This window comes from Haemaphysalis longicornis, unplaced genomic scaffold (genome assembly GCF_048455015.1).
Source record: "Haemaphysalis longicornis isolate Haplotype H1 unplaced genomic scaffold, Haemaphysalis longicornis Haplotype H1 scaffold_12, whole genome shotgun sequence".
NCBI lineage: Eukaryota > Metazoa > Arthropoda > Arachnida > Ixodida > Ixodidae > Haemaphysalis > Haemaphysalis longicornis.
In genome coordinates, this window is record NW_027526225.1 from 112,780,871 (window position 1) to 112,798,463 (window position 17,593).

The 17,593-nt window shown below is 49.2% G+C and overlaps 2 protein-coding genes across 2 annotated transcripts; both read right to left on the minus strand.

The window, feature by feature from the left end:
- Window positions 1–3,595: 3,595 nt before the first annotated feature.
- LOC144161789 (uncharacterized) lies at window positions 3,596–9,890 on the minus strand. Its single transcript, XM_077692389.1, has 2 exons — window positions 9,426–9,890; window positions 3,596–4,538 (listed from the first exon to the last, which is right to left on the minus strand). Exons 1-2 carry the CDS (start codon window positions 9,888–9,890, stop codon window positions 4,215–4,217), a joined length of 789 nt encoding a protein of 262 aa, XP_077548515.1. The 3' UTR covers window positions 3,596–4,214.
- A 331-nt stretch (window positions 9,891–10,221) lies between these two features.
- Window positions 10,222–17,359, minus strand: LOC144161790 (membrane metallo-endopeptidase-like 1). Its single transcript, XM_077692390.1, has 3 exons — window positions 16,142–17,359; window positions 15,158–15,409; window positions 10,222–10,305 (listed from the first exon to the last, which is right to left on the minus strand). The coding sequence occupies exons 1-3, from the start codon at window positions 17,357–17,359 to the stop codon at window positions 10,222–10,224; spliced, it is 1,554 nt and encodes a 517-aa protein (XP_077548516.1).
- Between the last annotated feature and the right edge of the window lie 234 nt (window positions 17,360–17,593).

Genomic DNA, 17,593 nt, shown 5'->3' on the forward strand with positions numbered 1-17,593 from the left:
AAATGCGGTATTGGATTGCAACACAAGGGAAATCTGTGAGCAAAGTACAGCAAAAGTTCATTAATTCAAACCATAAGGGGATGCCATTTCAGTTAGAATTAAGGTTCGAACTAATGAAAGTGAAGATTGGGAACAGTACACTGCAATGGGGAAGCAGTAGGCATGTTGATTCTTTAAAGGTTCCGTGATTGCAGTCTGCCTTTTGTCCTTCAAGGCAGCAGCCACCACTTCTTGCTCAACGAGCGTACGTAGTGGAAGCGCTAGTCTTCGCCTTGTTCAAAACAAAAAAGACAACGGGCCTTCCATCAGGCAGTCACTTGTGCGTCGACAGCCACAGTGGTGCCTTGTTCTTCATCTACGTCATCAATGGCAGAGACAGGTTGCGCACTTCTCGCGTGAGAGATGTCAGAGCACCACACGCCACTCCACTTGTGCCCACAGCGACGTAGTCCACAAAGAACAAGTCTTCTATAACGTAGTAATTGAGGTATAAGTTGTTTTTACCCGATTGTACATATGTTCTCTGTTCTTTTACACGTTCTGTTGGTGACGATGCTTCATGTACAGGCAGCGGGTGCGTTTTTTTTGGCTGTTTGTCAGGTGCCAAGGTGGCGCGTATTTCGAAGATCTGTAGCGAAACCTACTTGCGTTCGAATTAAGACTTTTACTATACATAGGCTTCTATGGGGGCTTGTCTGGACCGAATTGTACATTTCGAATTAAGCATAAATTTCAATTATTGCAGTTCGAATTAACGAGCTTTCACTGTATAATAATTATGTAACTACAGGAAGCTAAGCACGTTGATTATATATGCAAAACATTTTACATGTCAATTTAAAATTTCTTGCAAGTTTAGTTTCAGTTAACACATTCCATCCTTTCGCACCAAAGAACGCACCGTTCACCATGCACATTTATTCAAATGGAGGTTGAAATTTACATTTGTGGCCTGTCTCGTCGTACGAGCTGGCAAGGAAAACAAGGTTAATGGCAGGGGAGAGTTAGAAGTTACTATAATATTGACCAAAAGGGCAATTTTGTAGTCACTGAGAGATGTAAGGGAGAGCACTTGAAGTTTGTCAAATAATGTGCTACTTGGGTGGTCAAAGGGAGAGTATGTTAATATTCTGAATGGTACCTTTTGTAGTTGTTGAAGAGGAGTTAAATATAGGCAGCGGAGAATGTTAAGTGGAAAGTGTTGAAGGGCCTTCATTAGTGTGCAGCAGCCAAAAGCAAGTTTCTTACACACGCTATCAATTTGCTCGCCCCAGTGAAGGTGTCGGTAAAAAAAAAACTTAGTAGGAGACGTTTTTATTTCTATTTTTATAGCTAAACTAAATGTGTCAAAATCAAAGTGTTCTGATCTTTAATAAAAAATTATGCTTTGATTTATCAGTATTGATTAATTTGTTATGCAAAAACCACTTTGAAAGAGCTGATAAATCCGCCATGATATTATTTTGAATAGTTGGCAAAGCTTCACGAATTGCAACTAAAACAGTGTCACCTGCGTACATTAAAACTTCTGAAAAAGCATCATACTCGAGAAGGTAATTTATGAAAATATAAAATAAAATTGGCCCCACCACAGAGCCTTGAGGTACTCTAAATGCATTTGCTTTATTCCCAGAATGAAAATTGCCAATTACTACTTTCAAAGTTCTTTCAAAGCTATTTATTATAGTTTTAAAAGAACTGGTTTCAGCCAGTCGCGAATCCGTGTTTTCAACTTCTTCAATAACACTATGGCAAACCATACCTAATGCTTTCCGGATATCTAGAAAGATTCCTAGTGTGATTTTGTTTTGAAGGGTGGAGATAAGGATCTGAGATAGGGACAGAATGGCTGTGGCTGTAGACGTGTAATGAAACCATGCTATTGAGGACAGATTATTTGGTTTGCATGAATAACTAGATTTATCTGAGCTAAGATAAGCTTTTCAAAAACGGCTTAGTATGGATATTGGTCGGTAACTACAAGGATCATTTGGACCTCCTAATTTAACACCAGTACAACCTCCACGAGTTTTAGTATATTTTGGTAACAGTGGGATTCGGAGGTATGGTTAAAAAGGTGACACAGTGGGGTGCACAGTACATCAATGTTGTATTCTAAAACCTTTGCATGGATGCCATCATGGCCAATTGCTTTGTTAATTGGAAATCCTCTAACCACTGAAAAAATTTTATCTTCTGTTATAGGGCGAAAGTCTCCATTTACCTTTCTTGGAAAATCTGAATTAACAAGTGAGGGTGGGAAGAAGCTAGTTAGGCAATTACCAATACTAGTTACCAATTGCTACTACTTACCAATTGCAAGTTACCTATACCAGTTGCTACTTATACCATGACATCATCAGGGAAAATACATATTACTTGATGTATACCTGTTACGTCTTTTATGGTTTTCCACAGGAGCTTAGAATTGCCCTTGTGCCTTGTTATAAGTTTTGTGTTATACTGCTTTTTTGCTTTCCTCATCATTTCAACAGACGTTTCTGTAGTATTTATATGGACAGTCATAAGTATTGTTTGTTTTATCTTGTATCCACCTATGGTAGTTATATTGACTTGATAATACCCTCGTGGAACTGTTAACTGCATTCTGTATGCAACGAATGAAGTTTTCACATTCCTCGTCAATGTCTTTATCATGTGGGGTTTTGAAATTAATAAATTTAAGAAGGCTACTAACATGTCCGTAATCAACCTGGTTTACTCAGAAAGCTTTTCAGAAGGGAGATATAAGTACGTCCTCGGCAAGAACAAATGTGGGATTGTGGTCAGCAATCGGAATTTCATAGACTCCAGCCCCCACAATGATTTCAGTAACACCAAGTTTGAGGTAAACGAAGAGAGATTCAACAGCATTTTTACTGCATGAGATCTCACTCAAGCAATCACATTATATTTCATACTGTAAGAAAAGGGCAACGCCGCCTCCACAGGATAGACCATCTCTTGGCAAAGACAAACACACATAGCCTGGTTTCACCTTCCTTAAAGCTAGGTCTCAGTTACCGTAATAACACCATACACAAACGAGAGTTGGGACAGGAAAACAAGTTGATCAACATATTTACGAGTATTGGGAATGTTGCAGTTCAATATGGATAGGCTGTCGCTTTCAAACCATGATTTTTCAGTTTCCGCTAAACTACAAGACATTCGCTTAGATGATGTGGGCTTACCCAACCAGACCACACACAGCTTCAGCCATTAGCGTACTGAACCTGTCTGGGTAGGCGCACTTGCCCAACACCTCATTACATCACGGCATGCGGTCCCGCTGGACCGACAGAAATAGCCGCTTGACTCAAGGATTGGTAAAACATTCAGTGCCATTCCAAGCTGTGAAGGTGGGTGACCAGCGGAGCTGTCTCTGGGTTATTGGTTGGCCACACACTTTCGCTCAAACCGCGCCGGGAAAGCGTTCAGTGTGATCGGCCCGATCGTCGTCGGTGGTCTCGCACCGCCGCCTTCGCTCCCATTGCCACTTGTGGGTAGGCTTCACTGTGAAACACTGTGCGGGAAAGCTTGCTTGCAGAGATCAAGCTTACTCCTTACAGTCGGCTTCACTTTTAAACAAAAATGCCTTGCTGGCAAGTCATCTTTTCCGGGAGCAATAGGCACCATCTTGTGTGGAAGTACGCAGCATCGGAGGTGAACAGGGGGATGAAAGGAGAGGCTGTGCCAGAGGGAAAGGTGGGGAGCGGCTATTCTCGGTCTACGCATGCAAAAAACGGGATAGTTACCCTATAGCAGCTCCGCTGAAAAAAAAATGCCATGTAAAGTAAGATGCTCAGTAAACATCTAAATAAAATTTTGGTTTAATAATCTTAGCCCATCTTGTCATTACTCTGCGCTTTGCTTATGATTCTTATTTTCAGTCCCACATCGTACGGCACCTGCAGGCGCACAAAATATGTACAAGGGCAAAGGAAGGTGTCTTTTGTTAAATTCGCACGTCGCGCTCTAGGAACATTACAGTCTAAAAACGCACTTTTAAATTTATATGTCGTCATACACGTTGTTAGGCCACAAGTATAAAAATTGCGCAGCTAACTGTGACCACAATAAAATTTCCGGACAGGGCAATGTTTGACATTTGTATGGGCGGCAACAAAAAGCCGAACCGGACCCCCAATTTGTAAGGCGGAGGTAAAATACAAGTTCCTTCCCTCTCGAGGCGGGCGTTCCGATCGCTCTATCTACCACTGGTCGTCATCTTCGTCTTCGAGCGAACTCTCCAGGCCCCTGTGCCAGACGTCCTGTCGCACAACGCTGCACAGCGCGTACTGCGGCATCTGGCCCATCGGCGACCCGGCGGAGCAGTGGAAGGCGTCGCCAAACTCGGCCACGTGGCGCAGGGGCACGTTGACGCGGTACGGGGCCGGCAGGCGGTGGCCTAGCTGTTCTTCGTACACGACGTCCCCGCTCTCACAGTTGTCGATGGCGTAGTAGATGAAGAAGAGCTGCTCAGGCGTCAGATCGGGAAGTTTGGTGTAGCGGAAGTCGTCGACGCGTAACAGCTTCTGCGCGCGCACGACCAAAAGGGGACGCGTACATTACTGCGCGATCTGTAGTCCGAAATGGACAATATATGCGAAAGCAGATGCAGACCCTGCAACACTTTCTTTACTTTTTTTTTTTTAAATCTAAATGCTTGAAGAACGTAGTCACCCAACGCACCCAGTAATTAAGATTAGGGGGTCGCTAATTATAAGTACCTCTGCCAAAAATTACTGCCCTATGCCGATCAGATAACTTGGAAAATCGCTCAAAAGATTTTTCTCTTTCCCGGTCTTGACGTCCTTCAACGGTCAGAATTACGCCACTGAAGCCATGTAGCGGCGGTTGGCCGGTTTTCCTTCAGTTACAGCAATGAACGCTTTTCGATAGCTACTTTTAAAAAAAGAGCCACAAAAACAAAGCAGAAATGGAAGCCTTATCTGGCGCAATGAGCTAGTCACGCAGTTCCGCTCCGTGCTGGCAGAAACTGTTGCTTTCACAGTACGTCCAGACGAGAAGGAAAGAGTGAAAGCGTTTGTCGAAAGTGTTGCAGGGCCCCTTTAAATGCCCCATCGAGCGAGAAAGCCGGCATCGACGTTGTGTGCGCCGGAAAAATGACACCTGATACGGCTGCGAGTGCAGTCAAAACTCGATATAACGAAACTTAACCTTACGATTTTCTTGATTTAACGAACGAATTCGGATTCCCCTGCTGGTGCCTTTATGGCCTAATGCTTTTATGAACCCGAACTAACGAAATATATTCGGCACCATTCCCGATTTAGCAAAGTATTTCAAGAAACAGACATTTAAAAAGCTGTAACTTTGTGTTTCATCAGAACGCCACGAAGATTATTGCGTCACGTCAGACAAAAGAATGAGGCATCTACATATTTTCGTTTTTACGGAACTCTGACATAAACTCAGCAGTCCTGTGGTCGCAGACAACGGCGTCCCGGTCAGTACGCTTTCCACAATCTTGAAGGAAAAGGACGCCATCATCCATGCACTTCGTCTGGAATTGCATCGAAGGACAAGAACTTGACCGCCCCGAAGTTGGAGGATTGATTGATTGATTTATTTATTGATTGATTGATTATGGGGGCTTTGCCGCGCCGACGCTACACAGGTGATGAAGCCTGCCGTAGTGGAGGGCTCCGGATTAGTTTTGACCACCTGGGGATCTTTAACATGCGCCGAAATCTCGAACACTTGGGCGTTTTCGCTTTTCGCCTTCAACAGAAAAGCAGCCGCCACGGCCGGGAATCGAACCCGTGTTCTTGGGCCCAGCAGCACAATTTAGCCATAGCCACTGAGCCACCGTGGCGGGTACAAGTTGGAGGAAGCTCTTTTTAAGTAGTTCAAGGTATGAGAGTCAAGCACATGAGAGTCAAGCGGGGAAATGGTATACAACAAAAAGCACTGTAGTGTGTTTAGCGCGTCTGTTGGGGTGCGAAGACCTCGAGACAAGCCCCGGCTAGCCTATTATTAGAGAGTTTTAGCAGGCCGTCTGTTCCGTCGTGTACGTAGGACCCGACTGCGACTGCGCGCGGGGAAGGGCGAGGAGGCGCACCCCACCGTGGCGAATGCGTGGACATGGCGAAGGCCGGTCGCGGAACTAATTCCCCTACCGCGACGAATGCACAAGTGCCCAGACGGGTCTCGGTTGACACGGTACGCACGTACACGACGGAACCGACGGACTGCTAAAACTTTCTATTCTCACCGCGCACTTTTAACTCTTTCGCTACCGCAGAAAATTGACCAAGTTTGGGGGGTCCGAGAAAACATTTTTTTTTTCTGCTAAAAAATTATTTAGGCACTAATTGCAGGAGCACAAAATGCAGATTATTTAACGGCCTTTCCAATAACACCAGTTTTTTAAAGGTTTTCATATATCATAGTTGTGAAAAAAAATATCAAAATCAAAAGTTTTGTCAAGTTGTCGAAAAAAATGATAAAAAAGGAGTTGTGTATATCAAACCACCGGTAGTAGAAAAAAATTAGAATATACATTTTGCAGGGAAACATTTCAAAAACACACCCTAAAAAAAATGTCGACTTGCGCGGAACAGTTTTTCAGATATAAAAAAAAAATGTTAGCACGCACGGTGCTCATGTCATGCGGTGAAGCCCAACCTCTAATTCAAACTGTGCAATTTTGGGTGGTTCCTTGGAATAAATCTGGCGGTTTGACATTATCAGAGGCACCAATTTGCCCCCACATAACGTAAAAACATCTTGTCAATGGATGACTTTGCATTTACAGCGAGCACAATATTTGGGACAAGCACGCGATGCAGAAAAAAACATGCATGAAGTTGAAAACGGAACGCCGTGGCTGATGTTTGTTGTCGTTCACGGTCAGTTATCTCTCAAAACATAAAGCTGAGCTTTATTATCATCTTCTTACTCGCAATTGTACCCTTGCTCGCAAAAATGAGGTACGATGAGCTAGAATCGTCCCCTGCGATCTTTGGCCGAGTAGCAGTCGCGCGCTAAAAAAGATCAGCACAACGAGCCTCCTCTATTGCAGCGCCACCTAACATTTTTCAAATGAAACAGTACAAAAACTTATCAGAGACTCCGTCCGAATAGACAGTTCAACTAAGCAGCAACATTAGACACCCGGATATACCCTCGCATGAAAACGAAACTGGAAGGCGAACAGCTGGCAGTGTAAGGCCGATTTGAAGCGCTGTCCTCGGCGGAACAGATATCTGGCGACTGGGTGTGACCTTTTGACTTGCATCTGAAGTTCTTATCGCAGAAATCGGGTTAGGGTGGGGGGAAATGAGGAGCGGCGTGCTTTGTTCGAGGATCAGTCGCGGACGCTTCAGGCGCCATGGCAGTTAGCCTTGAAGTTGGGTAACTGCGTAGTTGCGCTAAATATGAATTTCGCAATGCAGAAACGAAACCGAAACTTGTACACTGTTTGGGAATGGTCCTGGGGTAAGTAGAACTACCAGAGTACTTAGGACAACTTGCGCAAAGGCAATAAAACTGCCTAAAATCATAAAGTAGCTTTGCAACCAGGCACTGCTTGACATTTTCAGCCGATTTCTGGGATTATTACTGTCAGAGCGTGAACCTGACGATTGAAAATCGTTTGCTAGTTCCCCATTCACGCCCTGATAGCAAAAACAAGCGCTGGTGCAGAGTAATTACGAGTTGCACGCATTCTTCGTTGGTAGCCTTGAGGCGCGATGACCACGCCCCTTTTCCACAACCAGGTGATTCAAAAGCGTGTCAAAAATCACGTTTCCGTTGCAAAAATGAAAACAAAACTGATTTTGAAAGGCCATTTTCTGATCTAACTCCGAACAGCTTTACTTGTTCGAGAAACGCCTGGAACGCTATGAAAAGGCGCTCCCAAAAGTATCGATCAAATTGATCGATTTTGATAGGCGCGGTAGCGAAAGAGTTAACGCACGCTAAATTTCCGGCAGGCGAGCGCCGTGGCCGTCGCAATTGCGATGCCATGTAGCTGTTGAGATGCGCCTCTCTCTAGACATCGATTTGTGGAATCGAAGACAGTCCCGATTTTACAAAGTTCTCGCTTAAAAGAAATAATTCGTGGCTTCCTGTGACTTAATTAGATGGGGTTTTAACCGTACGGGTATGCGCCGGTCTGAAGTTGCCATTGTCTGCGGCGCATGGCGTGACAGTGGAGGCGCGCGTACGTGCGTACAGTAAAGTGACCACTCCTCGGACCCCAAAGCGGGACGGGGGGGAGGTGTAAGGAAGAACGTGGCCCATAGCTTCAAGGGAGACTAAGGCTCAGTGAAATTTTGTTTTAACTGGAAGATAATTCGTTTCGTAGTTCTCTCGGCCTTGTTCGACGAGCAATGATGCGTTATTTGCTGAATAAGTAAATAAGTGCGGAAGCACGTCCACCCAGTGTTCCTCAAACGCAGAAGGGTGTGCTGCACGGATTGATGCAACACTGTAACTTAAACAAGACAGCTCAGACATTCGAACTAAGCAAGGAACACACAACACTTTCTTGCTCAGTTCCATCGTGTGCACTCTTTTCTTGAAGTTCCTCAAACGGTTTCTTTCGGCTCTTTAATTCGTCCAGCTGTTCATTATCGACACTGCGCTTGATACCCGTTTTACATATTTCCGGCCGAAAGCGGGACAAAACACCACCCTACAAGTAGGCTGCGGGACAGCAGGACCAGAGCCGCAAAACCGGGACGTGTCCCGCCTAAATCGGGACGTCTGGTCACTTTAGCGAACAGCCATCTCTGGCGGCGGGGCTGCACGCTAGCACACTCATCTTCATAAAAGAGTTCAAAGCAATCGCCTCACGAGAATCTAAAGCTCCATTCGATTCAGAAGGGGTGCACGGCAACGTTGCAGAGAAAGTTCTGTGGTGCCGGTGCAGTGCAGCAGCGTGGTTCCGCGGTGCCGTGCATCACGGCTGCACCGTCAGCAGCGCCCCTGCGTGTTCACAATCGAGCGAGGTGCAGGCATAGTCGTCTGCTAATCATCATCGCCTGTCGTCCTCTACAACTGGATGTTTACGGCCATCTGGGTTGCGTCGTACGCATCAGCGGCGACGCTAAGTTCGTCCCGCGTATCTTCGAGCTCGACGGACATTTTCACGCGGTCGCCGCAACTGCCGGTAGCCGCCTGCCAACCCGCAACGCCCCAACGCTCACGGCACCGAATCGCTGCACCTCCTCCGTAGCAGGTGCAGCGATTCTCTGCACCGCGGCGGCACCGCTGCCGCACCATGAGCAATCGAGCGACGCGGTGCAGGGAACCACTCGTGCAGCGGTGAATCGAGCGCTTTGGTGCAGCGCATCCTGCACCGTTGCAGGCGTTGCAGGGAATCGCGTCTGAATCGAATGGAGCTTAAGGGAGCTAGGGATTCTCACACGTGCCGTCAGTGAAGCGAATACCTTGAAAGCGCGGAAGGCCATCTGCAGCGCGACGGTCTGCTGCAGCACGGCGCCGCGCGACGCCGCCGAGTCCGGCGCCACGGCCCCCCGGTCGTCGATGCCCGCCGCCCTGAGTGCTTTGGGCAGCTGCCGCAGGTCCCACTCGAAGCAGGCCAGGAGCGAAGCCAGCGCGGTGCCCCGATCCTGGCGCCACAGCGCCGCGTCCAGCTCGTCCGACGCCGACCGGAACAGGATGTGCGCCAGGGCCCGGTAGGTGCGAACCGAGTAGCGGGACGAGTGCAGCGCGAACACGGGACCCGTGGTGGGCACCGAGGCGTTGAACAGTGCCGCGGGCACGTGCACGGTGCGTCGAGACCAGTCGTACGAGGGCCACGTCGACAGGTCCGACGACGCCGGCTGGCCACCGGTCTGGTTCTTCTGTATTGCCGCCGTACGAAATGCACGGAGAGGCGCCAGACCATGCATCGCGTCAACAGTGGCGCTTACAGCGGCATAAGTAGGGGATAGAGTGGTCTAAGAATGATTTAGGGAGCAGCCCTTCGGCGGCCGTCTCTGGGCTGAGCCGCGTTGTCGGCGTAACTGGCGTAAGTGAGAGTCGCGAAATTGGGAGAGGGCTGTTCGCCGTGGCGGCGCGAGCCAGCGCTCTCCGAAAGTGTGCGGTGGGGGAGGGGAGGGATATGCTGTGCCCGCACGAGGCGCTCGACGGCGCGACCCTTGGCAGAAATGAGAGGGGGGCGTGCGCGTGACTATGATGTGCATTCGCGTTAAGACGCAGTTCGCGGTGCCTTCCTGAGACTCACTTCACGCCGCAGACGCAGAGGCTCATCATCGCTGCCGTCGAGAGAACCGTACGAGTAAGTGCTGCGTCAGCGCACTGCTGCTGCGCCCAAATATCGCATTATACATTATCGTAATCGCCAGACAATTTTTTCTCCAGGTATTTTCATAAACCGCCACCGTTGAGGTGGTTCGTTGCATTACCCGTCTGTTAGTTCACTCACCCCTTTCGCCACTAACTGAACAAACCCCCCGCGATGAGGGGCCATGGTTCGAGAGGCCCACAAACCAATTTTGCTCGCGCGCGTACGTGCGTGTGTGCACCCTTCCGTGAAAAATTGGACTTTGGGCTCCACGTGCGCACATAAATACTTATTCGACCCTCTATAGCACAACTCATGCTAATCCGACCTTTCGCTTTGTTCCATCTGTTTTGACGCATGCGGTGGTCGCCCACGTGTGATGAAAACCTCACTGCTTTGGGACTGCAACAGGACTGCTGATCGAATGAGCCTCGAGGACAAAACATGCTTCTTACCGTGGCGGCCCGACATTCTGCCTAGCGAGTCCCACGTGTAAAAACGCTATTTTTGTTAGGGTGACTGTGACACGTTCTGAGCGCTGCGACCGCACAGAGCGTGTAAATGCCCTTTTCTTCTAAGCGTGCAACGTACAACGTTAGCTCCCCAAGCAACCACCGGACGTCCGTCGGCCGTCCACCGTACGCCAATCCCGGAACTAGCGGAAGTCCGTTTCAGGGACGATGGACGTACTATTATGAGCAATATGAAAGGGAACACAGGAATCGAACGCGTGGCAAACAGCCTCGAAGCAGGCTAGGAGCGATACGCGGATGACGCTGTGAAAAACACAGAGGGAAAGGAGGGCATCTTCCTGCTGGCACTCCCAACACGCTGGCATTTCTAGAAAGCAGCAGCTTACGTCATTTCTCCAGTAATATGGTGTCGTCCGACAGCCGATAAGACGCACGGCGGGAATGGGAACAGTTGTTAGAACAGCGTTCCCCTTTCCACTTTGTTTCCGACGGCGGCCGCTGCATATCACTCAGCTGGGTCTGAGGGTGTTTTCTACGCGTTCCTGTGTTCCCTTTCATATTGCTCATAATAGTACCATATGTACGCCCATAGGACGTCCGAATTTAACACTTCCGTACGTTCAGTCGGACGGCCAAAATTGGATGCTTTTTGGATGTTCAGTAAAAATTTCCAGAATCACATAACGAGAAGCTTCTGTTCGTATACAGCGAAATACTGCACCGCACAAGACCAACGCACTACCAGGAAGATAGGCTGAACTTACTTCACATGTTTGGTTGGCGGTTCTATCCTTCCCCCCATCGTTGGAGGTGAGGCGCTTCAAAAAAGTAAAAACATTAGGCTTAATATTAGAAATATTCAGATGAAATTTGCAAATATGCAAGTCAGGGTGTTGATGTACAAAATCTTAATTGAAAAGCAAAGTAGCTTTTTCGTTTTGCTATTATATTCATTTAAGCCTTTATTTGATGCTTCGTAGTAACCTTGTAAGTTTAGATGTCATTCGGACTTGTACATCCTTTTCTGGATGTCCAATGTACGTGCGAAGGTGTACATCCACGCATGGACGTACAGTGGCCGTCCAAACTGGGCATTGGATGTTCGGCTAAATTTCGGACGCCCCACGGACGTCCGTGGTTGCTTGTCCGGAACCGAGCCGGAACGGAACTTCCAGCTCTTTTGCTTATGCAGTCTCGTAGTTGCCGTGTTCTACCGCAGCAACCAGAAGCCGCTCTATTCGAAATAATTTTAGCGCACGAGTTCCACAGTTTGATGACGGCAGTTATTCGAAATCACATATCTGGCAGTGGTCACAAACGAGACCAGTGGGGAATACTCTCAAGACCTTGTAAGAGCTTATGGCAGGTGTCATGGCAGTTTCGGATGGTATGTTTGTCCGAAACTGCCATGACACTACATATTTTTTGGCGCGAATAAGTTTTAGCAAGCTATTCAAAAAAAGAAAAAAAAAAGCGGCAGCGGACCTCAATTTCCCGATTACATTCAGTAATAAACGTAAGTTTGAAATAGTCTTTCTATTATTAGGGTATCCAAAAGTTTTGTTTTATTATAACCACGAACATTTAGTTTGCGGGAATAATCTCCAATGCTATAACCGAAACTACACAACCTACAAGAAAGATAGCACCGGATGTGCACCATGCATTATATACCGCCATTATACACCAAACCTGCGCGACCATCAATATACAATTCCCTAGAAGGACGAGATGGCACGACCACTCGGCAGGCATTATTCCTCTCACTCCATATCTTGTTATCAATGTCCCATTGCAACCTCCCCCTCACGACGCATAGGCTGTGGGGCCGGCCCATCCGCTATCCATACATTCTTAGAATACCCTCGCGTCCACGTTCGTATTTCTTCCATAACTTCCCCCTGAGACCCGTAGGTTTCCCTGCATGTTAGTATGAACTGCTGCGCTGAGACCACCTCTCCCCCATTCCTGGCCCGCCTGGGACATTTTGTTGAGCCTCCGTGTGGCCTCGACTCAACTGCTCGCGCACATCAACTTCGTTCTTGAGTCTCTAAGCGATTATTTGACATAGCGGGAACCCCCCTGCTCTACTGCCACTCCCCGTCACCCTTTACTGCACCATCCCCTTCCCCGTTCGCTCCCTTATAGAATAGAGAGCGGAACGACGGAACCCACAAAGAACCTCGTCCAAGCTTGTACTCCCTTTCGCCGGCTGTCGTTTCTAAAAAGAATATCCGCGTTCCTCTTTCGCTACCTCACTCCGATTCAATCAATAGAACCCTCTTAATCGACCAGATTTAGGGGAAATCCCCAAAGTGGAGTAAGTTTCTGTAAAGGAAAGTTTGACATGCACATAAATGCAGCCATACGGCTACGCAGGAAAGCTATACTTTTTTTCTCGGAAACTTCGCAGTTGAAGAAAAATTCGGCCTGGTCCAGGATTTTTCTTCAACTGCGAAGTGTCCGAGAAAGCTGTATAGCTTTCCTGTGTAGCCGTATGGCTGCATTTAGGTGCATGTCAAACTTTCCTTTACACAACCCTCTTATTACATTCTGCTTCCCCCTCTCTCTCAGCCCACCCTAATGTAAGGAGGCGTGCCAATTAAAGGGACACTGAAGTGAGTTTGTCAAGCTCCCGTTTTTGCTTGCACTGCGTAGACTGGCTCAAATTAGCACACTTTTCATCGTTTATCCGGTTGGCAAATCGGTAATTATTTTACAAAGCGCGAAAGAAGAAAAACTACCATGCGCGGTTTGCGGCGGCCGCACCAACTAAGGCTGTGACGTTGAGAGGAGGGGCGCCGTGATTGGACGATGCCCAAGGTTAGCAATCACACAAGTTTCGGTTTCGGTTCTGTAAAACATAACCAATGGCTTTGTTGGATGGGCATTCTCAATATCTCAGTAATCATCGTACCGCGCTTCTGCCATGTTGTCGGCTGTAAAATGCACAAGATAAGCCTCCCAGGACGGCTTGTATCGTAGCATTCACTAGCCGAGACCTACGCAGTGCATGAACGCCCTCCGCGTACCCGCAGACGCCCAAATGTCATGCGCTTTTCCCCCATATTTGGAGCTTGCCTCCCTCATGCCTGTATCGTAAAAAGCGTGTTCGCACCAGGCCAAGGGTCTGTTCATTCTGGCCTGTGCCCACTGCCTGCAAGCAGTCGGTGCTTATGGCAACAGCACGCCAACGAGAACTCGCTAGCGCGCCAGTGCCAGCCTGCGCGCGTTTTGTGAACTAGTTCGTGTAGCCATGAACGTTGCGGCCCCAAAAAAGGTGAACTCAATATAGAAAACATCGGCGGAAAACAAAAAAGTTAACTTACAAAAAAAAAAAAAGCACGTACCCGCGGGGATTCGAACTCGTAACTCGCAAAACTTTCGCGGCGTATTCATAGCGCCCCAGACTGCTAGGCCACGGAGCGGGACGCAAAGGACTTGCTAATATAGGGTATATATTGTACAACCGGTTTACACTTTTATTTAGTTTTGGCATTTCAAGCCGCTTAGGTGACTATTTGTCGTACTGCGATCGTGCAGTAAGCGTCGCCCGAGTTTCCACAGTAGCTCACGTCTAGCAATTGCATTTCGTAGACGGAAAAGCGTTCGCAGATGCGTAGTCGTGCTGCTGACCGCTGTGCTTGTTCGCCCAGCGCAAAAAAGTGCTTCCCGCGCCCTAGTTTTACGCTGTACGGTAAAAATATCAGTTGATTTTATTTGCTTAGTACCTATATTGACTTCGCTGACTCTTCTCCCGCCTTCAAGAGGCCTTATATTTTCCTACTGGCGTACCAGTCAGCGAAGCGTCGCATGTGCAGCGCTTGTGTGAAGCGACCTTGACTTGGAGCTAGATACAGTGTACAAACAAACCAAGTAAAGAAAGGCACATTCTTCCATTCACAAACGTGTCCTGGCTTCGTTTCAACTAAGCGAACGAATTGCGACCAAGCAATTTTTTTAACCTCCTTGATTGCGACGACCCGCCGGCGGCCGGCGGACGAAACGCTGGGCCGACTGGCTCTGTCGGCCGGGGAGCCGTGCAGTAGCGCAGCCGTGGCGCAGCCAATTGCCAGCTCATCCCCTCCTGACGTCACACGAAAACGCCACAGAAAATGGGCGAGCGTAAAGAGAGGAGGACAGCGTTTTCGAATTAGTTTTTCTACTAAATAAAATCGCGTAAACGCGCCTAGAGTGGTCGAAACATGGCCTGGGGACTCCGGACTACAATTTGCGCTAGTAATCCCGCAATGTTTACATATCACTTCAGTGTCCCTTTAAGATGGCCGCTGTTTCCCTGACGAAGACAAGTCCTCTTGCTGAAACGTTTGTGTATGCCTCGTTCGGTTGCCCTTCTTTGAACTGACATGCGCGCAAGAAGATATTGCCCGATGCTCACGGCTCTCAGCTCTTCTTCTTTCTGCCGGCCTCGGGCCACGTCTCGGTAGAAGAGCACCGGCTCCGCTTCCTCCCGCAGGCCGGGCGGAGAGCAGCTGTCGCCGTCGAAGCCGAAATGCAGGGCCGGGCTCCGCCTGAGCTGGTAGCGCGCAAGCACGGCCCGCGCCTCGTCCACCCACGAGACGAAAGCCAGGTTCTGGCTGAAGATGCGCTCCAGCTGCCGCACGCGCTCCTTGGTGTCCTCGCGCTCGTTCTTCGAAGGAGGAGACAACAACTCCGGGTTATGATAAGTTTCATCAAACGCGAAAAGGTTCCGTCGTTGCCGTCAACACGATTGGTACGAAAAACCGCGTGACCTCATCAGCGGCGGGAACTTCGCAGTGGAGGACCGCGGTGGTGCTCTGTAGTCGTGCAGAAGTGCAGAAGTGTATTCTGGTGCCTTTATGTAACTAACGCGATTGAGGCCGGTTTTAGAATGATATGTTGAGCAAAAATTTTAACCTGAATGTCTTTCAACGATTTTGAAGTGTATTCCAGACTAAGTTTTACTCTGTGGAGTCGCTTTCTTCAAGGAAAAACTTGCAATAACGAGGCCTAACACGATTCTCTTCATTTTTTTTGTAGTGTGGTATCGCGCCATAAAAAAATGTCATGATACGCAGTATCGTCCCCGCGCCTAACGTCCCCGCGCCTATCGCATTTTTGATGAAGAATCATATGTTTAGCCTCGTCAGACTCAGTGGGAAGCGCACATACGGTTCAACTGCTCCTAAAAATGAGCTTTGTGTTGTGGCATTGCACCATGTGAGCTCGATATTTTGCATTGAAACATGTAATTGAGGCATGTCGTCGGGACATAATGGAAGGACCGGAGCAAAACACACTGAAACCGCTGTGTATTTTTGCTTGTTGTGCCTAAACTAACAAGAATTCGGGTCGAAACACCTGATTGTGAAATAGTCATACAGAGTTGCAAGTGTCGTACCCCGTTCTGTTCCGAAAGGATACGTGAGAAGCAGGCAGGTAGGACTCGCTCGACGGCCATCAGGCAGAGCAGCTGAGTGTCGGACACGTCTTCGAACGTCCGCCCGCGGACGCTTTTGGCGAACAGCTGGCGCAGAGACGCGAACTTGTCGGGTAGGAAAGGCGCCAGCTGCACCAGCACCAGGAAGCCGAGGTAGTTTAGGGTGGCTCGCGGTCGGAGCTCTCGCATGGCGGTGGCCAGGAAATGACGCACGTAGTCGGAAGACCGCACGACGACCGTGGCCTCGGCGCTGTCGAACGAGTCGACCCTGTCGAACGCAGCGCCCAGCAGGTTTCGATACCCCGGATCGAGGTCCGAAAGCTTGGCGACATAAGCCGCGGTGGCGTCGGTGTCCGGCATGGCTGGAACTAACGGAGTGGAGCCGAGGCGTACGAACGCGGCCATGACTTCATCGAGCAGTGCGTCGCCGGCGCTTTGGGAAATCTCCGCGGCCAGATCCCTGAGCGCCATGCGGAAGGTTCTCGTGACGCTCTGTCGAGAAGCGTCGTTGCAGGAGAAGATGAACCGGGGCTTGTTCAGCTCGGCCAGAGTCGCTTCAGCGGCGGAGCCCCGAGGATTGCGAACCAGGGATACTCTGACGAGGGCTTCGAGACCCAGATCCCGCACGAGCTGACCCGCGTACGTCCACACGTCCGCCACGCCCGCTTCCTGCGTCCTGGGCCACTGACCGATCTTCCAGCCCTTGTAGAGATCCTGCACTCGGTCCAGGCCGGTGTTGGCTTTGTTGCGATCTGCGCATGCTCGGCGAAGGGACGCCGCCAGCTGCACATCCTTGCGGTTGGAGATGTCCAGCAAGGGTGCCAGGTCCCTGGTGAGGGCGTCCTGTATGAGCGTGTCGGTCGATATGCCACCGCCGGCTCCGGTTCCCTTGACCGTGTGCGCCTTCGTCCAGGCCTCGCACACGTGCTCGTAGAAATTGTCGCACGTTTTCTTGCTGGCACTGAGCAGAGACGAGAGGTAGTCGGCCTCGCGGTTGCAGTAGTCGCTGTCGCAGTAAACGATGTCTCCGGCTTGCCCCGATTGGGTGGCAGTGGTGCTCGGGATCGTCGAAGAGGGCTGGGACTCTGTCGGACTGCTGGTGGCTTTGGTGATGATAATGAATGACACCAAGATCAGCAGCAGCGCCAACAGCAGCAGGCAGAACGACGCGCTTATCATGCACACGATCAATTTGGGTGAGCGATCGGGGCGTTCGGACGACCGGGTCTTTTTACCGTGCCTCTTGCCTTTTCGCGATTTACTTCGCCCTTTCGACTTGCTTTTCTTCGCGCCAGATTTCTTCCTTTTGTGCCCTTCTTCTTCGCCCTTGTGAGGAGTTCGCAAAGACGACTTTTTGTCATGCGGTTTTCGAGCGACGTCTCCCTTCTTCACGCTCTTCCCGGCGGCGCCGTC

What these genes read in the sequence shown, in the direction of transcription:
- LOC144161789 (XM_077692389.1), bottom strand. Translation starts at nt 9,890, where the DNA reads ATGCATGGTCTGGCGCCTCTCCGTGCATTTCGTACGGCGGCAATACAG. An exon ending in TGGCCTTCCGCGCTTTCAAG is followed by an intron (nt 4,539 to 9,425) that starts GTATTCGCTTCA and finishes GTGCGCGCGCAG; the next exon opens with AAGCTGTTACGCGTCGACGA.
- LOC144161790 (XM_077692390.1), bottom strand. Translation starts at nt 17,359, where the DNA reads ATGATAAGCGCGTCGTTCTGCCTGCTGCTGTTGGCGCTGCTGCTGATC. An exon ending in TCCTTTCGGAACAGAACGGG is followed by an intron (nt 15,410 to 16,141) that starts GTACGACACTTG and finishes CCTCCTTCGAAG; the next exon opens with AACGAGCGCGAGGACACCAA. An exon ending in AAGAAGAAGAGCTGAGAGCC is followed by an intron (nt 10,306 to 15,157) that starts GTGAGCATCGGG and finishes ATTTGGGCGCAG; the next exon opens with CAGCAGTGCGCTGACGCAGC.